Source organism: Patagioenas fasciata, chromosome 8 (assembly GCF_037038585.1).
Source record: "Patagioenas fasciata isolate bPatFas1 chromosome 8, bPatFas1.hap1, whole genome shotgun sequence".
Taxonomy (NCBI): domain Eukaryota; kingdom Metazoa; phylum Chordata; class Aves; order Columbiformes; family Columbidae; genus Patagioenas; species Patagioenas fasciata.
In genome coordinates, this window is record NC_092527.1 from 34,450,663 (window position 1) to 34,474,983 (window position 24,321).

Genomic DNA, 24,321 nt, shown 5'->3' on the forward strand with positions numbered 1-24,321 from the left:
ATCCATGTAAATACAGCAAGTTTGCGGAGGCTGAGCTGTTCTGTTATTCGCCCAAGTACATCTGAGTTAATATTCTTGCTCCTTAGAACCAGATTAGTACAGCCACAAAAGATGACTTTTTTCACCCTATGGACTGCTCTGCCTAGAAAGAAAAGGTACTGACATTTCCAACATTGAAATGCCTGGGTAACTGGAATAAAAGAGGAGAAAAACATTATTCCTTTGAAAAATTTGGGCTAATCTTCTGCTGAAATATTTCCACTTTTAATGTCTAAGATCTTATGGCTCAAAAGGTATCAATCATGAGGCCAGGAGGTGAAAGAGATCCTCTAAAATAATGAAAGAGGACGCTCGGTTACTGAAGGAATCATACTAAACTCTACATCTCAGGCAGTCACAAAGAAAACAGGCTATCAATAACCTTGCATTTTCGGCACTGTTAGTTTAGTAATAGAAGGATGCTTAATATTGGTTTTGTTCTTAAATAAAAAGCATCTTTCCATCTACAACCCAAACATCTGACTTCTGAAATAGGTGTTGAATCACCCAGGCTGACCCTTCTCCCCACGTCCAAGTGCAGATGCCAGATCTCCCCAGAACTGCACAACAAGGTGCACAGATCTCCCCACATAACCCCTAAGGCAAATGGCCTCTCTGCCTTCTGTATCTCATCACATCACCAAGTGACTTCAAAAGATTTACCATTACCTTTCTAAGGGAAATGTGACCTAAAAAAGGCCTACCCTGTTCTTGAAATTCTGTAATTATAAAAACTACATCTGTCATGGTGAGAATTTTAACAATTTCACCACTAGGACAAAGGCATTAGCACCAGTATAAAAGTGATTTATTTCTGTATGGAGTACGTCATGTGCAAGGGATCAGCAGTTTATTTGCCAGAAGGAATACTTACATAGATAGTGTGGCCTGGAGAGCCTGGTATACTGGAACCTGGTCTGGAATAAATGCTTTCTGATGATGTTCTTGTAGGCTGAAAAACAAAAAGTAACTTTTCAGAGCAACCTGAAGCCATTAACATTGGTAATTCTGGTTTTAAGTGAAGAAATCTGCATACAACTTGAAATTAACTGAATTCAGGAAAAAACGTCAACACAAATGCAAGCATTCTGGCAAATTTCACAAAATTGTGAGGCAGGTGGGCTTTTTTTTTTAATGTTTATTTTGTTTTGGTAGGGGAAGGAGTGCGGTGAGAGTGCAAGGAGGTTTGGTAAACCATACAGTGTGAAAGACTGACAACAAGAATTAACAAAACCAAACAACACCTGCCAGAGACACTGCAAGGAGCCACACAAAGTACAATCCAGGATAGTCCTGCTGGTCATTCTATCAAAATGTTAGCTCACAAACAGCTAGAGGTATCAGCAGTTCAACAGACAAACTCTTGAGAGGCGCAGAGCACACACGTTACCACTTTCCAGATGTTCAACCACTGGATTTCCATTATGAATACAGAACTGAATTCAGCCCCTCTACGTAGAAGGACCAGAATTACTCGGCTTGGGGCTGTTCCCTACATCTGCAGCACAATCTAGATGCAACACAAATGCCAAACTGAAATTTCATGATTCGTCATACTGCAAAAGTCCTGAAGTTTAAGGACAATGTTCTGCAAACTGAAATCCATGGAACAGTCACAGCCCTACAGAGCGAGTGCTGTTAAACATTCAGTTGATTTTCCAGCATTTCATCAGGACTAAACAGACGCTGACTCCCTGAGGGAGGTTTTGTGAGAGCAGACATAATGACTTATCACTGACATGTGGGGATCCAGAAAACCTGATGCATTTGAAAAAATATCTATTTGATCAAAAGTCACCCAGGTTACTGTGGCGATTACCCCTAAACTTGGCACACAGCAGACACACAAAGGTAGTCAACGATACCCACTCGCAACTGAGAAATTATTAACAACTTTTGTTCCCTAAATGACTTCAACAAGCAAGATCCCATCACAAAGCGACGGATCAGCAGATGACTCTGATGACACCAGTGCAGTGGGACAGCTCGAAGTCACTGAAAATTAAATTTTGGTAAATAGTCCTTACCTCATCAGCTTCTGACATTGAACTAAGGGACTTTCAGGCACTCATTGAAGAGAAACAAGGCTTGACAGCCTGGCTTGCTGATTTTTCTTAGGAAATATCTGGAGTGAGCACAAGAAGGCTACTGGATCTCTCTTATCTCTCAGCACACATTTCCCAAAAGGATCCTTCACCCAACTTCAGAGTCTTTCTACCTTTTATTTCATAGCCAGGAAAGCTATTGGAACCATCCGTACAAAAAATGCTGAAGACTAGTTGTGGATCATACAAGCAGGCTTCCTCTGACTTCATCTGTACAAATGAGATCACCACATTCAGGGAAGGCCAGAGGAACAAAAGACTTTGAACATGTTCCACCAAAAAACGTGAAGATTCAGATCAAACAGAGAGCAGATGTGGCCATGAACTGACAGAGTCACAAATCCTCCTCAGAGCACATCTGAGAACACTTTCTCAGCTGGACCATCATGTGCTTCTTTCCTTTCCTTTCCTCTCTGTAGCTGCAAATTCTTACATTCCAAAAGGGAACAGAAATTTCTCAGCTGCCCTTAACCTCCTCCCATGATACAATCAAAGCAAAAAAACCCAACAACAATCACTTGTTTCATGGAAATGTTACAAGAATTAAGCTGGAAAAATCTGGCTGTTGTTGAGAAACACTTTATTGCCCCTTCCACTCTGCCATTTTATACCACTGTCTGTTTGAGTGGAGACACATGTAATATGTTGCTGCAGTTGCTATGGAAAACAATTGTTTTCATTACAACATAGGGAACAGTATTAAGCATTTGAAGTACTGTTCGGGGTGTCTCTGTTACCTCTGGCTTTTGGCAGACAATACTTAAAGAGTTTTGTCTGCTCAATTCTCCCTGCTGTAGGAAAACAGGCGTTAGAGGCCGTTATGGCTTCTTCCCACCTGGCAGGCCCCCTTGGCTGCTCTTCACTCTGGATCTTTTATAATCACTGCAGAAAACAAGAAATTCTCACCCCACAATCCATCTCTTTAGTCTCATCTCTTAGTCTCACTGCTAAAAACCTTTTCAGCAAAGGAAAGTTTACTAGTATTTATCACTTCAGTGAATTTATTAAATAGACACCTTGAGAAGATATAGTTTTAGCCACATCCTTCTAACAACTTTCTTAGGTGCTTTTAACCCTGGAGCACAGGAGCTGTTGTCAGATGGACTGACAAGCGGTAGCACCTGTTCATCATTTCCTCACCGAGGTTTTGCTCCATTTCCCTCATTACCATCCCATTAACGCAGCCATGAGCCAGATCCAACACCCTTTAAAACCAGTTTTCTATTTTTGGTAATTCTTCTTGCCTACATCACTTTTACCTCCCACCTACAGCCAAGCTCTGCGTTCCCTGGGCAGGACCCCATCCCGCCAGCCCTGCCTGAGCACACCCTGCTCCACTCCTCAGGAGCTCCATCCAAGCAGACCTGCAACTCTGTGGCTCCTCTTTTCGCTCCCAGTCCTGTATCTTGTTTAAGTTGATAACATACCCCTGAAGTCAGTGCATGAAAAAGAGGATTTGTACATCTACTCTCACCCTTCCTGCCTCACTTCACCCCGTTTCTTGTTTTGAATTACACAGGCTGTTCCCATGGCAGATGGCTATTTCCTACTCTGCTGCTTCCGTATGGTCTGGAATCGGTCACAGTTTTGCAGTTTCCCCTAAAAACAATTGCATTGCACTTAAAAACATTTGTGCCGCTTGCGCCTTAGCAAATCTATGCTAAAGATTCCCTGATATAAGCTGTTCCTCTGGCATCCTTTTAGTTGCTGTGGTTGGCTCCTCTCCTAACAGATCAATAATAAACAGCTCCTGACTGAAAATGTGTGACGGGGTACAGCTTTTATTAGATTGTACATTACACCTTCATTAGCAGTCGAGAATCCCTGATGCTGTTGTGACTTCATATCTTAAACAGGAGGCAAGAAACACACTGCAGTTACATCAATAGAGAACTTGACCTCCAATGGGGTGTAAATTCACCTTAGAGGAGAGCTGATCAGAGCACAGGTGAAACAGGAATAGCAGCTATCTCTGATTTAACCTTTAACCTTCAGTGGAGATTTCACGTAGGCATTTCTTGCACACATTATTGGAAGATGACGGGTAAAGAAATAGAGGATACACCCTTTAATATGAATGCATTAATTTAGAGGTATTTCCTTCCATCACGATAGTCCTGTCACACTTCTACACTACCACTGATAAAACAAGTAAAGCTGCTTTGCTGCTTCTACAAACAGATTGGGAACATTTTACATGACTGTTCTTGAAGAATTCAAACGGAGCTTTTCACAAAGTCACTTTTGTGCAGAGAAACTTAAAGCAAAATTTCTACGAAGAACTACAACTAATCTTTTCTTGTGGTGCATGGCCTTTCTCCACATTTTCTGAGAGTAGAAGAGTCTTTTATTTTGTTTGCTTACTCTTCCACCCAGACAGATTAACAGTGGTAAATGCATCAATATAGGATGTCTGTACCAGATACAGGAAGTCTATGAAGCATATGAAAAAAAAAAATCAATAGAAATTCAGTCAATAGAAAATCATGCATGTCATTAAAGAATCCAAAGGAAAGAACCAGATCACAAAGCATCTAAAGTATAACCTGCAAGACTTCTCAGTATTTCCCACTTAATCGCAGACTTCATATTTTTATGTTTTTGTTCTTCATTCCATGCATTTGTCTTCAATGCAAAAGTTCTTTACCAACTCCATTTGCAGACTGGCAGAGGTAACACCATCATGCTCCTCCTGTCAGGTTCACCGCACATTTCAGTGCTCAGTTATCATATCACCCATGCATATGCCCCACATTGATTCACTTGTTATTTTAATACTGATTGCAGAGCTTACAATGTTCATCTGCATTTACCCCAGTTTGTCATGTCATCATGCATGGCACATCATCTAAATAAACAACTTCTAAAAAACAAAACAAAACCGCACTGGAGCCATTCACATCATTCCGATGCTGCTACAATGCGGCGGCTCCAGCTTTCTCAAGTACAGATGTTCAGAATCATGCTCTATGAAAACTTACAAGTGCAGGCACCAAGAACATCTGGCCAAATGGATGCACTGTTGTTTAACAAAGGCATCGTCAGCATTGTTTACAGTACCTGCCTTAGTTTTTTGATAGAGTTCATTATGCAAGGCGGTGATAGTAGCTGCAGAAGAATGAATATGTTTTCACTTAATAGCATTTAACATTATAGCTTAAGCAAATTCTCCAAACCTCAGAAGCTATTTTAAGTGAAGTATGTTTATAAGTAAACTAATAGACAATTAGTACGTAATTTATTCCATTAGGTAGACACAATAGCAAAGGATTTGGCTTTCTCAGCCCAACACTTGCTACTCGGAGTACCTGCTTCATCAACAACAAGGTTTTACAGATATTCGGGACTTGGAACCAGGGTTGATTAAACACTGGCTTCCTATGGATTTCAGTAATTCACAATGGCTGTGTACTAGACCAACAAAGCACCTCGGCGTTAAGTTGGATCCTCTCCTTACTGGAGTGTTTCCTCCAAATGCATGCACTTATTATTTCAGTCTAAAAAAATCTATGTTATGTATGCATCAAGGCAAAACTAGTGAACAAGTTTAGTTCAAACTCACATGGACACATATTAATAGGTTACAACTAATTTTTCTTTCTAGACACAAAGGTCAGAGAAAAGAATTAATTTCCAGCACATAATCATTGAAGGCACATTGCTACCAAGCTTTGACAAAATTACTCATGCAAACGTATCCTTCGCCAAGAGTCAGTGGAAAGCAGAAGAAAATAAAGTGGGAAGTCTACAACATACTGAATTCAACACCAAACTTCTCAGAGAATTCACAGGATTTCACCCTACAATTTTCTATGTATAAGTTTAATCGAGACTCAAGCCTTTGGCCCGTATTTATAGCAAGAGCAATGACAGTATCTTTGTGTCTACTCTGAAGAACACTTGAAGCCAAAGTCTGCCTTGAAATACATTTTGTATAATAAGCATATAAATCTAAAGAGAATTTAATATTGACCAAATTTACACAAGAGGAATATTCATCTGACCCTAAGCTTATTTGTATCCTACACAGTCTACAACACAAGAAAAAGAACATACCTTTATTTTGACAGGGCTGCTCCTAATTTACCTTGCGTATTTTTCTAATACATTGGACAGGACTTGTTTTTTTAATCCGAAAGCTCCCGGATTTCAGCACTGTAAACTCAGATCCGTGCATGCTAAGCTGAATGCAAAAAACCACTGCACTGGTCTAAAAGATGGGTGAAACGGTCCCACAGTTTACTGTTCTCAGACTCCAACATTCAATTCCATAAAGCCTAGGACTGCGGACACATTGCCCTCCTCAGGAGCACTGATAACGCAACTTTATAGCTGTATTTTCTTGATACGTATTTCTATAGCTAACAGAGAGAGTGGTTAATGCATTGCAACACCCTACATTAACTGCTGACAATCCTGTGCTGGAAAACAGACACAGGGCTTGCATTTACCCCACCGGATCACAGCAATGGGTTCAACCATGGAACGCCACCCTGCAGACCACATCCAACACCAATACTCTGCCCTGGCTCACAATCCGATGTCTACTTTGCAATTAGAGACGTGAAAGCAGCACGAGCAGACACAATGGAAATCCAGTGGCACGGACTCGATCAGCCCATCTGCCAAGCACCAGGCTGCACCAGGTGGGTCCCAGTACATCCTTGGTTCTCAGGTGAAGGCTCCCTCAGGTGTACCCACATGCGGTGCAGCCACACGGCTCCCCCAGCAAACGCAACTAATAAATTAGCTCTGCCCTGAAGGTGAAGTGGAGGTGGGTGGTGTTTGTAGATGCAAAGCAAGCTCAAGGAAGTCTGAAAGGAGAAAGATGGCCCAGAGTCAAGAGGACAGGGAGGACCTCCCAACTCCGACACGGACGTGCCCCAGATTAGAGTGAGGCAAATACTCCCGGGCAGCACATGGAACATGTCCAAACCCAGAACTCCGTATGTATTTTCTCAACTAAAGTATTCATATGTAGTTGGTAAACACACGTAAAGAAGGACCTGATTTAACTGATGACATTTTTTTTCTAAAAAGCATGAGCCATTGTTCATGAAAAGCTATTTCTTTTTAACCGTCATTTTAAAGTCAGATGCTTTTCACCATTTTCATTTGCTTCGTATTTGCAGTCTGATTTTTTGGTTTAGAAGAAAAACCTTCTGTAATACTGGAAGAACGATACTACAGCTCCATAAAACTCACCTGATTCTAAATAATGATAATAATAATCATCATCATAATTTCATTAAACAAAATAAAAAGAAATGTGAGCATTAACAAACAACACTGCACCACATGATGCAAAATACAGCGTCAGTGCCCAGGGTGGTAAGTGATAACAGGAAAGCTGTGTGGCAGAAGTAGTAGCAAGCGCAGCGAATGACAAGAATGAAGAATCTTCTCAGTAAAGAAGACCATTATCAACACTATGAAAACACAACAGCAAACCTCTGCAGAGCGTGGCCTGCGCAGAACCAGACTCTTTGGATAAAAGAACTCAGATGAGGAATGCTGTCATGAAACACAAAAGGGGAAAAAAAAGAGTGAAAAGGAAAGCAGTTTCTCCAGCCCAGTGGTTAAGCTTTTTTTTAAATCAAGTTACTAATACCTTCTTGGCTAGATAATAATCTCTGCGTTATAATATCTATGCTACTTATTAATCCCTGTATAATGAACCACCAGACAGTTGTAAAAAGTCCTAAGCAATGTATATTTTTAAACATACATATGGTTGCTTTATTTTCTGCTTGTTTTGGCTTTGTAATCCTCCACAAACATCCAGTGGGAGGAAGATCTAAAGCAACCGGTGTTTTTATGAACTCCCTTCTCAGATCCTGACCAGCTAGACTGCTGATCAGTTTATTCCACAATCCAGTTACTGAAGGAAAACAGAACTTGCTGAAAACTTCTAAAGTGACTTCAATGATAAAAGTGCTTTTTGTTTTGTTTTGCTCTATAGGGAAAGGAAACCCAGCAGAGCAGAGGACATCTCACTGGCTTTTTGCAGAACCATGAGAAAATCCAGACCTGACCCTGCAAGGGGCTCTATCATGTATTTGTCAACTCACAAACCAGATTCTGATTCTTACATCAGGTCTAAATGTATGCCATAAAAAAAATGGAAGTCAAAATACAGTTTGTAATTTACTGATGACATATTCAAATAGTACATAGTTCCTAGTTCCTTGGGTTTGGTACCTACCTGCCCGCTGCTGCCTTCATTTGAGTCAGAAGAAGGAAACATGTCAAAGTCATCAAAGTGAACTCAAACTGATTTTAAAATGTGTCTGGCTTTACAATGGAGTGTATAGAGACTACTTGTGTCGTACAGTCGAAGCTAAAAAGTCTCCATCTCTCCAGCTAGTTTTAGTACAGCACATTTGTCAATGCCTTTTACAGACATACTAAACCTCTGCATAGAAGCCCTCGTCCAGGAATGGGGTGACCTTGATAGCTGTGCCATAGCATTTCTTGGATGTTCCATCAACATGCATTTGTTAGCTTCACTTCATTTTCCTGCAAGAACTCACTTCGGCAAAGCCTTGCAAGTGGATGAATTAATTTACTTCACTCCACTCAGTTTAATTAAAATTAGGTGAGGGGGAAGAAGACTGACATGCTTGATTGTGTGATGGAAAAAAAAGGAAATGTTGGAAGAAGACTTTGGCCATTTCCACAGGGAATGGAAAGCCAGGTCAGCTGGAGAAGGTTGATAAGGGCCGCAATGTAGTCAGGAGTGCTTTGATAAGACTCCTGGTTCCAAGTGAAAGGGAGGTATTTGTACCCCAACCATTCACTACAAAGCACAAGCATTCTGACACTCATGCAAGGCCAAAACACTGTCCTACATTCAAACTGTCAAATGAAGAAGAAAATCCAGTCCGGCACAGTTTTGCATTTTCTTATGGGAAGTCAGTATAGAACAACGTGGCAAATGCTGGATGGTACCTACAGTGATGTTTGGCTGTGCTAGATCCCATCCCCATCTAGGGCCAATTATACTTCTGTATTATCAGTACAGCCCACACTAACATGAACTGTGCTCAAAAAGAATTTATCTGGACATTACCTATGATCATAGTGAATTCTCTGCAGGGGATGTTTTACAGACCACTGCACCTGAACAAATTCTAGAGGACGTGGCTTCCTGTACAATAAGACACACATAGAACACAACCCACAGGATATCCTATGTATCTCCATGCCAGTACCTCTTAGTTTCCTTGTCTGAAAGACATTTTATTCATATACAGTCTCTAATATTCATATCAAGAAAAAATATCAAAGTTCAAAGACCAGCTGAGACATCAAAAAGAATAAATTGTCCAGAAGATGAATGGGTGAATATGGGCTTAAAATTGCCTGGTGCATGCAAAAAGGCAGGCTCCAGCATTTAGCAGTGCAGCATTATTGCCATCAAGGACCTGACCCAGAAAATTTGTCTGGGTATGCTGAAGTGACTCCATGGGTAACTGCAGCTCTTCTTGGCATTCAAAATAGGATCACTTAAGCTGGGGTTTATTTGGATGGCAAAGGATGAAGTTTCCATATTGTCTAAATGTTGTAAATAACCATGCACAACAGGGGATAACCATAGAGCAATGGTACAGATGTGCAAAAATACTACAATATACTGTAGCATTTGTCCTGTTCAAATTTTCTCCTTAGGAGTCTCACAATAATTGAGATATGAAACGAAGTGAGTCTCTCTCTCAATAACTGAGATATGAAGTGTTCTAGTGGCTTCGCCATGTCTATGTGGCAGTAAGTAATACGATCTTTAAGGCACTGCACGGAGACAGGTACATGAAGGTGGTTAAGCCTAAAAACCAGAGCAATACCTCTGAAGTGCCTCCACCGTTTATTCTGCCAGAGTGGTGACAGCTAGGCGGAAAAAACACGGGAAAGGTCACTCTTTTAAATACAGCATTCAGTTACTCTAGGGGCAAAATATTTCGTGTGTCATTGACACGAATTCGGCTTACCCGTAGCTTCTCTTCAGTCTTAGTGGATTGCTTACAGTCGGGATGCCAAACAGTGGAACCTGAGGGAGGTAAAAAAAGCACCTTTATTCAGAGTAAAGCAGATAACTTCCAGTCATGACAGGTCAGTTATTAAAGAGAATCCCTTCATGGCATCAGATGGTGAATCTGTATGACCTATGCAAGTAATTCACATTCAATTCGAGCTCATGGGAAATACAAGTGAAACAAAAAAAAATGTTAAAATCCTTGGCCTATCTACAGCAGCCTCTTCCTGAGGCTGTCAAATCACTTTGCACACATTGTTAATTAAAACTCAAATAATCTCAAGCAGCACATCAGCAAGCACCAGCTGGAAGAATTGAAAGACAGAGGGTTTCTTTGAGCAGGACAAAGGGTAAGAGAAAAATAACTGGGCCACAGTTACCTGATGTGTTCTCCTCTTACATCCCACACATAAAAAGGAAGTTCTGATTATAAATGCATGAATACTTGTAAAGTCCTCTGACTTCCTTGAGCAATACATGTGATGTTCAGTTACTGTAAACTACTATTTTGATCACCTCTCCCCTGCAATTCTGCAAAATGTAACAGGAAAAGCAAAACTAGAGAATTCACGATGCAGCAAAGCCAGGGCTGTATCTCACCCATTGCACTAAGCTAGAGAGGCCGGTAGGATGCCGATGCTACAAAGCAGCACATAAAACAGCCTCTCTGTGGACCACAGTGTTCCATACTTGCCATTGGCACACACATCATTTCTAGCCCTTGCTGTGCAAGGTCAGGGGCATGTCCTGCACTGGCATTTCCATGTGGCATATTCCAGCTACACATCCTGCTAAAAAGGCAAGGACTTTGTTGTTTGTGTCCCTAAACATGGGCTTCTTTCTTATGCGGTAAAAAAAGGAAATATCCAGTTGTCCCCAAGGGCTGAGCGGTGTCAGGGTCAAGGAGCACTTCCACCCCATGTCAGCTCCCCCTTGGAGCAGAGTGTCAGCTGTGGTCACTGCTGGGAAGCTGCTGGCAGGTATCAGCCGATTTGAAACAGAGCAGAAGCTAATGCTGATTTTTAACACTGACTGCAGCTTCGGTCAAATTCAAACTTCATTCCAGTCACCACAGAGCTTTGTCTGTCTGCAGGGGGGAACGTCACCTCTTCGCTTTGTCCACAAAGAAACCAAACAGAGCAAAGTCCAGGTCTCCTGCTGCTGACTGTTCGCTCCAGTGCGGTCAGAGGAAACCCCACCCTCAGAGCCCAGGAGAGGTACAGGCCAGGCCCCCCTCGGAACTTTTGTTCTAACGAGCCCTTACATGGATCGGTACAGAAGTACAGACCAGCAGGAATGGTTCCACTTCCCAGCAGCACACCGTATAATCATCATCAAGAGACTGGAGAGAACGCTGTGACTTTGGGTCACGGGTCTGAGACATTTGGCTTTGAGTCTAAGCCGAGGAAGAAGAAACTGTGCGTTTGGCAGGGAGAGACGATCAGACACCAGGGAGAAACGTACCACCAGCCTTCTCCATCAACAAACAGCACCCTCGGAGCCAGGAGCCCGCAGGGCCCATGATATCAGGAGAGAAGGACGCCCCATGCATTGGCTTCGGAGGGCAGACAGACCCAGGCACTCAGGAGGAAGGGAGCTCATGTTTATTATAAGGCTGATAAACTCAGAAGGTTTAGGTTCAGTTCAGTTCTCCAACTCAGCTGTGAGCTTCCTGTGTAACCCCGAGAAAAGAGATCTCTGTTCCTCTGTACCTCCCTTTATTTTCTATTAAACCATTGCCACCAAAGAAAAAGTTTCTCACTGCATTTTCAGGCAGTATTTGGTACAAACTGGCACGACCTTAAGGACACCCCAGGAGAACACCGGAACTGTTGAAAGTGAAAAAGAAACATAAGGAAGTCCAGATGTCATTTTCATGGTGAAACTTGGCTAAGGGTTCTGAGTTTGGTGTTTGGTTTTTCTTTTTCACAAAATGATAAGAGGTTTGAAATATGTGAAATTAAAAAACCCTAATCAGATAGAACAGGCTGAAGAAGTTAAATGCACATTTTCTTCACTATCTTGAACTCTGAGATACCTACAACGTGTCGATTTTATTCATCCAAACATGTCAGTCTGTTTTGAAATGTTTAGAACAGTGTAAATTCTCAAGCTGCATCACCGCTCTTTTTCCCACCGGAAACAGTTCAGCAAATTGTGGTTACTCCCATTCTTAACATATGTTTGTTTGCCCACTTGGCAGACACCAAGCAACATGTTCATTGATTCAGCTTCTTACTTTGCATGTACCATTGTTTCAACATAGAGCCCTCTGAAAACCAGTAACTCGGGCTATTATATACACATTGAATAAGGACGAAAGCCTGTGTGAGAATCACCTAAAGCATTCTTGTAAATGCTAATCAACAGCCTAGCTCAGCCAGAGTCTTCTGAGGCAGTCCATATAGTAATATATTACTAGAAAGTCAATGGGAAAAGAGAAAGTTTCTGATGCTTCTTCCTTTTCATTTTCCTGTGTTGAAGCAGGGCAAAGCCAGAGGGCTTCTGCTAGCATTATTCAAACCATCCTTAACATAGAAAGCCCCAAAATTGACAGCTTGTTTTTCCATATTCTTCTTTTGCAGGTTTCCCATACATGGCTCATACCCGTAGCTACCATAAACCTGTCGGGCTCCTCTATTATACAAAGCAATCCCAACACAGTGCTTTCATGTCCTGTGGAGAGGACAATTAGGCAGCTTCCTTCTCACTTCTATTTTCATATCTTTTATCAATAATGTGATTTTAGTCCTAGCTTCGGTGCTGTAGTGTTGTATTTTTATTTCTGCACCCTAGAGTAAACCCATTCGGATGGAGTGAGGATATACATTTCAGCTGAGCGCTTTGCACAGGAAGGGCTTTTAGGTCCCTTACACTTAAAGCATGCTGAATTCAGCAGGGAAAGCTTTGGCAGGACAGTCTGGAGCACACTCAGCAATAACATTATTTAGTCAGAAAACAGCTTGTGGACAATAAAGCAAAACCACTTGGGCTGCTCCTTCTCTGAGCCAGGGTGAGCATGAAGAACACTAATTCAGAAGGGGAAATACAGCCAAGAAGAGAACGATGGCAGATCAAGGAGCCAGGTTCCTCTCCTCTCTTACGTGAACTTGGCCAGGACAAAAATCTAGCCTTGTTTAATAACTAGAAGCAACGGTTTCTGTCTTATTTGGATCTGCAAAAGTCTACACCACAGCCTGCCCAATCAACATGAACTCCAGCTCTCTGCCAGACTGGTGCAAACAGCATCAGTTTCAAGCAGCTGTTATTAATAACCGCAAAGGATGAACTGATGTTCACCTTGAGCTCTGGCTGTACTTTATCACACTACAATGTGAGGAAACTAGGAAGATTACCAGTTGTCAGATGCTGTAACTGCTGCTTTCAAATTAGTCTTTCCAGTTTGCCATCCCAAAGCAGCACTCCCTACCCTGCCCTCCCTCAGCCTCTCTTGCTCTCGCACTGCAGAGTTCTGTGCAGAGCTGGAATAAGATGACTCAAGTATAAGGTCAGGGAGATATGAGAGAGACTGACTAGTAGGGAGGCCAAACTACAAAATAACACAGGTCTGCTTCAAAGGAATTCCTTAACGATAGCATCTTATTTTGGAATTTCTCCAGAAGGAATCTCTCCTCAGGATTTCAAGAGATGGCTGCAACCACACTCTCATAATTTTTTCCTATTCTTTTACAGTCTTTTCAGGTATAGCAAGCAAGTTTGCTAACACAAGCACAATATACAAAATCCCAATAATGTATCTGCCTTTTTCACTTTGATTTCCAGCTTGCATAAATGTGTATTATACATCTTTCTACTAACATTAGTTAACGCTACAGCAAGTAATAAAAATAACTGTAGCTTAATAGTTAACGTGTTACCTTCTGGGAGAGTAGGTGCAATTCAGATCAAGGATATTTTTCAGTCAAAGGGCATCATCTTTTTTTATATGAAAAGATCACGAATAAAACATGTTTGGCAATACCTTGGAGTGTGAGACTTAATAGGAAAGAGGAGATAAAAATGAATGTACAAGAAAGAAGTGACTGTAGAAAGACACAAAAATAAAGTATATGGGAAGAAAAAGAGAGATGTAACCAGATAAAAGGGAAGTGGGCAAGGCAAGCAAATATGATTAAGAACGGGAGGAGACTATCTGTCAGCGCACATGAGGAATGAGATCTGCATGACTCAAAACAAGCTTGCTGCAGTCTTTGGAAGTTTTTCTATTGCCTTTTACAGTTTGGAGTGTGGTCGAGAAGAGTAGAGAAACTGATCAGCAGAATTCAGTCTGGTATCCCATATATCAATCTGTGGGCTAAGCTATCTGTGAGATGTCAAACTCAGAGGCAGCCTAATCAATTTCATTTTTGCTACACAGCATTTGAGAACACAGTCAGCCTCAGCAAAGCCTCCATTAGGAGCACCCATGAGGGTAAAAGGATCTCAAAAGTCTGAGAACACTGTAATGAAGACAGGATGAGTATGAAGTCCTCCTTGCCTATGTTACATGGGGACAGTTTGTAAAGTCCTGAGGTCTGTGACAGAAAAACGACCAAGTCTGATCGCCTTGTTTTGGAATGGAATCATTCTTACCTTGCAGATACATTTCTTCTCCTTCTGTGAACATTTGGTTGCACCTGCTGCATCGTGCACAGCTCGGATGATAATGCTTGTCACCTGCCTGAACAAAAATAGAAAGGGAAAACGAAGGATCAATGCACTGCATCACTTTTCGAGCACTCACTAGGTGCTGACAGACCACTGCTGTTTTTCTTAGTTCAGTCTATCTAGCCCAGTTTCTTGTCTTCACCAGGGACCCAGCAGTGATTACTTGGGGTAGAAGGCTGTAAGAAACACGACAATACAGAACAGCCTTTCCGCTTCACACCTTCCCATTCAGGTGATCAGTGCTTTAAAGATTTCCTGGCTAGAGGCTACATCACTATCTATTCTCCGTGATTTGCCCAACACCTTTTTAAATCTCCATTGAACAGTCCAAGGCAGTGGATGTCACACTGCAGTTAGATATTTCTGTAAACCCGCTGTCTTTTCATTTTGTCAAACAACATGTATTTTCTCAATTTCCCCATTGTTATGGATGAATTTAGACAACAAACAACAGTTTTCATCCTGCCATTACGTTCCGTGGCCTTCTTTCCAACACTGCTGATATGGGCATTAATCACAGAATCGCAGAATGTCAGGGATTGGAAGGGACCTCGAAAGCTCATCCAGTCCAATCCCCCTGCCGGAGCAGGAGCACCCACATGAGGTTCCACAGGAAGGTGTCCAGGTGGGTTTTGAATGTCTCCAGAGTAGGAGACTCCACAACCTCCCTGGGCAGCCTGGTCCAGTGTCTGCCACCTTCACTGAGAAGAAGTTTCTTCTCAAATTGAAGTGGAACCTCTTGTGTTCCAGTTTGAACCCATTATCCCTTGTCCTATCATTGGTTGTCACCAAGAAGAGCCTGGCTCCATCCTCCTGACACTCAACCTTTATATATTTGTAAACATTAATGAGGTCACCCCTCAGTTTCCTCGAAGCTAAAGAGACCCAGCTCCCTCAGCCTTTCTTCATAAGGGAGATGCTCCACTCCCTTGATCATCTTTGTTGCCCTGCGCTGGACTCTCTCCAGCAGTTCCCTGTCCTTCTGGAACTGAGGGACCCAGAACTGGACACAATATTCCAGATGTGGTCTCATCAGGGCAGAGTAGAGGGGAAGGAGAACCTCTCTCAACCTACTAACTACCCCCCCTTTTAATACACCCCAGGTACCGTTGGCCTTCCTGGCCACAAGGGCCCAGTGCTGGCTCATGGTCATCCTGTTGTCCATCAGCACCCCCAGGTCCCTTTCCCCTACGCTGCTCTCTAATAGGTCATTCCCCAACTTATACTGGAACCTGGGGTTGTTTCTGTCCAGATGCAGGACTCTACACTTTCCCTTGTTATATTTCATTAGATTTTTCCCTGCCCAACTCTCCAGCCTGTCCAGGTCTCGCTGGATGGCAGTGTCTAAAGACACTTCTGGGACCATCAACTCAATTCGGAAGATACACTAGCACAGGCAGCATGAGTTGAATTCAAACTACTGGTGTAAAGATGCTAAATACTCTAGATCCTGTTACCCAAATCCACTGAGCCATTCACCTCTTACATACATTGATACTTATAATAAACAAATCTGATCAGATTTCAGACCTATAAAGACAGGAAAAAATCAAGGCACAGATATTAATGTGATTTCTTCTCCTTAGGAGAACAATACGACCAATGTATTCACTTCCTTGTATCAGATATGAAGCATGCAATGTCCACATCAGGCTTTTTTAATAAAAAATAACTGTCCCTAGAAAATGACCCTTAATAATGGTAAGTTATGAATTCTAAAAGTCTTTGAAATTTTATCTGTCTTTCCAGACAAGTTAACCTCAAATCCTTTTTCACAAAATATTCCCCATCCACTGAGATATTGTATGCACAAAATATCTGTTTACTCTGTAGCAGACTTGAAAAATGTCCTAAAATTCTACTTCATTGTACTCAAGATTGTAAAATTACTTAATTCAACCTTATGTCTATTGAGATGAAAACCAACATATTTCTGGTTCACATTTGACATTGGTTATACAGGTTTAATAATTAAAAGTGTTTATATGAGATGATAAAGGATATGGATTAAAGTACCTAACAAACACCAGACAACCAGATCGACCACCCGGTCCTTCTACAGGGAACGTTGCACCAATTAATTTTCATGTTCTCATTTATTCCTGCCTTAGCAGTGTAGTACCCGGGTTAGATTTTAGGGAAGGTTGGGAAAGGCAGCTGTTCAGAGAGACAGTGGCGTTTGTGGATATAAATATTTATCTTTCATTACCATAAAGAACAGTTCCCACCCAGAAATTTCAGCAACACGAGGCCAGAGAAGAGATGCAGTATGCTGCTAATTCATTCATACATTCACTCTGCACTTCTCTTACTCAGATCCTGCCTTTGCTGTTGATTCTTGCTTCTTAGAGGGCACCAAACAGGGAGACTAACGCGATTTAGTATTTTTTGTGCAGCAGATTTAGACTTATCAGGCAAAAAAGGGACTCTGGTAAAAGGGAGAACAGAAGTTCACTACCAGATATGTCTATTCAAGGAAGAAAGGCTAATGAGGGAAGAAACAAACAACTGATGCTTGACTTGCAGCAACAAAATCAATATTGAATTGAAAAGGAAAAACACAGTTAATGCTCTTTGTATCATTTTCATTACTGGTTGTCGTCTTTATCTCTGACTCTCATAATTATTTAACCTCTGAGGTGTCCCATCAGTTCCATTCAAGACCGGAATTTAAGAAAAACAAAATGAAAAAACTGTGAATGTAGCTGAAACGTAATGCCAGCACCAAAGCACAGCTACTCCGACCTTGAGTGCAGACACACAAAGAACAGCTACTTGTAGATACATGTGGCTTAGGGCTGTCAACTGAGGTAGATCTCAAATTCAGACAGCTCAGCACCCAGCAGAAGCCGACATCCTTTTCTGCACTTTCTGCCTGACACAAACACTGTATATACAGAGAAACAGCAATTTTATCTGTATTCAACAACAACAGAAATCCCAGCTTTTGAGCATTTTTGAAGTTCTTCAGCAGAGTGGGGCCCATCGAGCTGCTTGTCACAAGTGATTTCAGATGTACTTGATTCAAACATGATGGCAAATCTGATGTCCTGGGAACCACTCCCAGGTAATGAGATATAAAAAATTCCTGAGAAGGATGAATCACTGCCAGAAAGGCTCTTCTCCAAACAGGAAGACAGTAATTGAAAAATAGATGTGAAGTATTGAAACAGGAATATTTTCTATGTTCAGCCTGTCTCATCTAACTAAAGAATATCTCTGCAGCATAACTGTGCTGCTGCTTAACAGAGCTCAGATTTTCAGCAGGCATGTGGATTTTTCTGAAATAGAATTCATAACTCCTCTAAAGGTATTCATTAGGGTAGCTAAGTAGCTACATAATCTGAACTGGAAAGAGTACAGAGCCTGTGATTATTATTTAACATCTGAGATATCCCACCTGAGGTGGGATTGTGTCCTGTGAGATGCTTTACTGAATTCCCAGACATGAAGGATGGAAATCTTTGTGCATAAGTATTATCAGACACAACAGGTTTTATAAAGAAATCATTCCTTACCAAGCACCTCAATGCTCAGCTAAGGCAAAGTGGTTTTAAGAAGGGTAGTTAGGATCCAGCAGAGATATCTACATTGTGAGAGGACCACGGCATGTGGACAAAGCAAATCACAGACTCACACCTGTACAGTTCCAGCTTCTGTTCTTCAAGTCTGGCCTTTGAAGCGTTTTTAGTTTGGGTTGGTTTTGAGGTTTCTGTTTGGTTTTGTTTGTTGGATTGGTTCTGTTTGTTTGTTTTGTTTAGGAACAAGAAAGCCATATTTAACCAAATGCTGCATTTCATTGTCATAAGCAAAAGCTGCCAGTCCTTTGGGATTTGTGTAACTACTCTGGCAGTCCTGCCCCAGGCTTCTGAGTGTCCTGTTCCTTGTTTTGCAATTAATTCACAATAACTTTGGTCAGTTGCTTCTACTAGCTTGATCCTAAACGGGTCCATATCTGGTCCATCTAATGCTAATATTAATAAGTCTTCTACTTGCCCTGATCATTCGATAAACATTCCACTTTTTTTTCTCCTCATCACAAAGTTTTTCTTAAGGTTCCTTTAGAAAAGGGCACCTGGATTCAAGCATTTGTTGGTTAATTGCTGTAAGCAGTTTACATGTTTTTAAAATCCAGGCTATTTATAGGGGAAACAAATCCAGAATTCATCATAATATTGTGTGTAGGCCTGTGGGATCTCTGAAGGCTTTTTTCCTGGAAAAACTTCTGACATGCTACTGTCAAGAGAATACAGTTTAAATGATGTACACATGTCTCTTCAAAACAGCCAAAGAGACTGATCTCAAGTTGATCAGATCTTTCTCCAGAGCTGAAACAACTGTCCACACTTCAGCCTGGTGTGAGCGATAATGAATGAACACCACACCCCAGACAACACACGTTTTCTAAGTGGATGCGCGGACACATCGCACACTGGAGAGGTTTTGGGGGACAGTTGCACACCACAGCAGCCGCAGTGGTTGTTGAACACTTCCAAACCACCTGCATGCGCTTTCCACCTCAGTAGTGTTTCTATTACTCGGGAATGGAAACCTTTCTTCAGTGGGTAATTGCTGGAGAACAATCTGCATCTCAACTAACTCAAGACTAACCTTGCTGTAATCAACTGAGAAAACCGGTTGCTAAAAATACGCAAAGTAACAGGAAAACCTTTTAGATCTAGAACGGGATGAAATATTCACACTTTCCATATACCAGGTCTTGCTCAGCTCTCAGGCCACTAAACTGCATTCAGTACAGTCAACATACAGCTTCTTGTAACCTTATGCTGCTGTGCTGGGGAGTGTAAGGCTTGTATCTCAGTCCTGCTGGGTGTAACACACAGCATTAAATCAGTGCACATTTGCCACGATCATTCTTCAGTCAAGGTGCAAGAGGGTTAAAGTCCCTTCCCACCACGCCTGGCTCTCCTTACCCTTCACCTCACATCCAGCAATACCTTACAGTTATCTTTGCTACACAAGGACTTCTCAAGCAGCACCCTGCACCCTGCAGCAACCAATCTCTTCCTTGTTCAAAAACCAGCTATGCGGCCACTAGGTTTTGATCCATCATATTGCTTCTGATCCCTTCTGAATCATGGCTGCTTTAGTTGAGGTCTTGAGGACAATACAAACCACCAGTGCCAACTATAACACATACCTTAGAGGACTGTCACTAAACTAAGTGTAGTTACTAAACAAAGCTGAATTAATTGCTGAAAATTTTGCTCAGCTAGAAGTGCTAAAACCAACCAAAACAATACTGAATATCATCACTATCACTTTGCATACAAACTCTTGAATGGAACTGAATGAGTTGGCAGCAAAGTTTCTTGTCAAATGAAATATTAAACCTACGTGTTACTGTCACTGCTTATAAACTCTTTGTTAAATCAACTGGCGCTTGCATTTGCGCTAGAAGCAAAGAACATCAGTTATCCATTTATAACAACATACAATATCTTCTGACTTTTCTATTTGTCTTCTACCCACACTGACAAATCTAATAGAGTTCTTAGATTAAATCCCATTTAAACACAGTAGACAGAAAAAATTAGGTTAAAAAAAAAGTAGTAGTATATACTCATTTAGCATACTCCAGAGCTTTAGAATTGCAGAATTAAGAAACAGTAGCCAAAGATATAAGTATCATTATAAATACAAATATATGTATGTTAATTTTGAACAGCTTTCCATGGTTCTGTAAGTCTCACTGATTCATGGTTGACCAGCAAAATATGCATTCTATTTATTTTCTATATATTATTAAATATAGCTACTACACACAATACGTACATTATATGCGCATTCGTGTAGAGAAAACAAGGTTTAACACGCACAGTACTAAGGTTTCATTTATTCTGGTAATTTAGACTTACACAGGAATCAAGTTTTTCACAACACTACACTTCAGTTTCCTGATCTACAAAGAAGGTTAAAGAAAATTCAATGTCCTTCATAAAATACCTTAGAGAAACACTACCAAGGAAACCCATTACAGAAATGTATCCCTCATGACCAGTCCTGAGACTAAAACCATGTATTCACCTCTCCTCTAAGGCTTATGAATGATGGTTGGAGGCTCAGTCGTCCGGATTCACAGATGATGGGCTTCACTGGGGAGCCTGGTGTGTGTATGGTGCAGACAACATGTCCCAAGTAACACCAGCAGAAGCACAAGCTCTATTAGGTATTAGAACAATACCATGACGTACAATAATAGTTAATAATGAGAGACCAAATAGTTCATAGATCACCAGCTATCAATTTTCAGCCTTCTCCCAGCACACTGTTCTCTTCAATAACTGGAAAATACAAATCCTCCTTAGCTGATGTCAGTGGGTATTGCAGGAACGACTCCAGCCTGGCAGTTACTAATAAGAAGTACCTGCGCTGAGCACACGGCTTTAACCCCACGGTAAAAGCTGTTCACAAGCCCAGAACTGCATTTTCCAAGTCCATCCCTTTTGTTCCCACTTCTCACACAACTTTTATTCTCTGAGTGCTTGTAGAGCTCTAGTCTGATTAAATAAATGTTTTCCTCTTCGGGGAATGTGAGAGCTTAAGATTTCCTATTACTCATGCCTTCAGTTGTGTCCTTCCTTCCAGAACAACAGTGAACAAAAGCCAAAGAGAACAACAACAAGAATCCCGCCAGGAGAGCTCCCATGCCAGTGGGTCTGCTGGAGAACAACTGATTACCAGCAGACATCTTCTGCCGGCCAAAGGACACAATTAAGTGCATATTTGTTGTGTTACATTTGCACAGCTGCACTCACTCCCTCTCCATTCAAAGATATCTTAGCAGCCACCTGACAAACAGCTATTAAACATATAGAAAGCTTTATTTTTCTAACATTGTTTAAATAGCACAAAAACTGCTACAGAGTAGCAAAGCACATTTACGAGTAAATGCTCCCTCCTTTTTTTAATTTTTTATGAACAGGTATAATGGGCCCATTTGATGGATAAGCCTAATGAAATATTTAGCTCTACCATAACTCTGAGGAGAATGACCTGATTTCTTAACTCTCTTAAGGAGGCCTAAGAAGCAGCACAAAAAAATAACTTGGACTCATTTCTTAAAGCCCCTTAAGGAACGCTGTGAATTGTAAAACAGGAACTGTGGCAGCAGCCTACCATTTTCCAGTGAAGCTTTATTTTAATTACTTGCAGAGGTCACAGAACCTTCAACCCTGTTTGATGTTTGGTATAACATCAAATTCCATTGTTCCTTCTCTGCAGGCTTCACAAGTGGTTGGAACAGCATAAACGCTACAAAGACCAAAATTTGCCTCTAATAACATCCTGACCCAAACTGTCCACCCATTTTTCCCAGGCTCTTATCTGTTTAGCAAGCCACTACAAATATCTGTGCTCATATACAAAAATAAAAGCACAGCTCCTCTGCTTCCAAACAACTTCAGAATCTACCATAATTTTCTGCTAGTACCAAAGGAAGGAAAGCATAATACAATTTAAATGCTGAAAAAATTCTAGCCTGACAAGTCCTTGTTTGATATGTATCTTTAAAAAAGCTGTTTTTAACACGACTGCCACAGCACCTCAACAGCAGCAGCTGCCGGCAGCCTCTGCACCCCAGGGAGGCCGGAGCAGCGGGCGGCTGAGCTCACCGGCAGTTCCCAGGACACCAGAGACCACAGGGGGGACAGCAGGAAATGGAGCGCGAGGCCAAGACTGTAAATCTGAACGACAACATGCATGCAAGAGCCATAGAAGACCCTCAGACACCTCCAGCGCTTGCTGGGCTGCCTTGGGTAAGGCCGAACTGCAGCTGTCCTGCTGCTGTGAACACTTGCGCTGTTAAGTCACGCCTGGTTTCTGATTTTTACGCAGAAATACTTACCAGCATCCCAGCAGTGACTACCAATGTCATGCAAGCATATTCCTTAGCAGATGGACTATAACAAACTTTGTAACTTATCAGTGTTAATTCTGTCAGCACACAATACTCCTATACTCATTAGTTGCTGTTAACAGCAATGTAATTATCAGCTTCTTGGAATATAATTTTTCCTTGTAGCAAACATGTGGGTAATGACTGAGGCTGGATCCCCAGTTGTGCAACTGCTCTGCTGGCGTGAAGTAACAGCCCTCATGGCAGCTGAATATCAATGGGACCTGACTTCAGTAACACCTCTGCGCTCACTTGTTTCTGCACGGCCAGCTCTGCCCAGAGTTCTCGCTTCGCTGCAATCCCAGTGTTGAGCGAGCTGCACACACAGGTGAAATGCTGAACTACCAACTACAGGCCTTGTGGGAGCTACTCATTTGTCTTCATGGGGCAAAGCCACCTATTGCTACCCGCAGTACCAAAGCTATGAACTTACATTATCTAAATATTTAACAGCAAGAAGAAGTACCATAAAGAAGGTAATTCCATTCAACTAAGAAATGTAGCCACAGTAGCCCAAAGTGGCCGGCTAGAATACTTCGGGTGGTACAGAGGAGCAAAGCAATAGCAAACACAGCTTTATCGCCTATTGCCAGGTTTTCTACAGCATCTCTGTTTGGGTCCTGGGTTACATTAATGCACAGACAAACCTAATCCCAGTGAGTAAACACATAGCTAATCAGAAAAAAATCCAGAGGAAATATATGCACTAAATTTTATTAAGATAATGTGTATATTCTGAAAAACTAAAAAAAAAAAAAAAAAAAAAAAAGGCAACTATTGGATGCATCTAGTGTTTTCTTTAGGTGCATGTTCTGTTTTGTAGTGAAGAGCTACATGAATTCACACGATTTTCTACATACTTTCATTCTAATCTAATTACAATACAAATCTGTGAATTCACTGGCTTCATTTCCCTTATATTAGGTGCATATGAGGGCAAAATCCAGCATCTCCCAGTCAATTTTCTTTTAAACCAGACTGTTTTGAATTTTGAACTTAACAGCAAGTATTTGGCAAGGCCTGATGCAAAACCCTCCTCTTGTCTTAACAATGCTGGAAAAGGTCCAGTTCACAAGCACAGGTGTGAACTTTCTATAATATATCGTCTGTAATCTTAGGGTTTTATCTTGTATGCACTTTGTCCAGCATGAGTTTTTGACATGAAAAGATACTTCACCTAAAGGCCCTGATTATACCCACATTCATATTGCTGGATTAGTTTGGAATCAGAATCAACCAGCAAAGCTACTTTACAGTAATTTCACCAAAGTGCCAAGGGCCTTTTCAAACAGCCTGGTAATACTGGCATGACTGTAACTTTGGCTTAACCAGCCAGTAAAACACCTCTACTGACCACCAAGACGGCAGCACAGGTCTGCTGAGCTGAGCTATCAGTCTCTGCAGCAAGGCGAGAAATCCATTCCAGGCACAGCTCCCAGCCTGCTGAGCACAAAGCAAAGCCAAGCCCTGAGCCTGGCTTGAGCGCTGGTTACACGGTACAAGGCGAGGGGCGGCATGGAGCTCTGTGAGTGCATTGTGTACCGGACACACACCGTATG

At 41.6% G+C, this 24,321-nt stretch overlaps 1 protein-coding gene across 12 annotated transcripts in view; it reads right to left on the reverse strand.

Moving 5' to 3' along the window:
• ABLIM1 (actin binding LIM protein 1) overlaps window positions 1–24,321 on the reverse strand; it is a 196,473-nt gene that overhangs the window by 33,033 nt on the left and 139,119 nt on the right. For 11 of the 12 annotated variants that reach the window (XM_071812181.1, XM_065843401.2, XM_065843402.2 and 8 more), the window contains exons 7-10: window positions 14,770–14,857; window positions 10,133–10,191; window positions 7,596–7,658; window positions 914–991 (exon numbers count right to left, since the gene is read on the reverse strand). In XM_071812181.1, the coding sequence (XP_071668282.1) occupies window positions 914–991; window positions 7,596–7,658; window positions 10,133–10,191; window positions 14,770–14,857 (288 nt within the window). The remainder of the gene's footprint in view (window positions 1–913; window positions 992–7,595; window positions 7,659–10,132; window positions 10,192–14,769; window positions 14,858–24,321) is intronic. The other variant, XM_071812180.1, reaches the window with a different exon arrangement.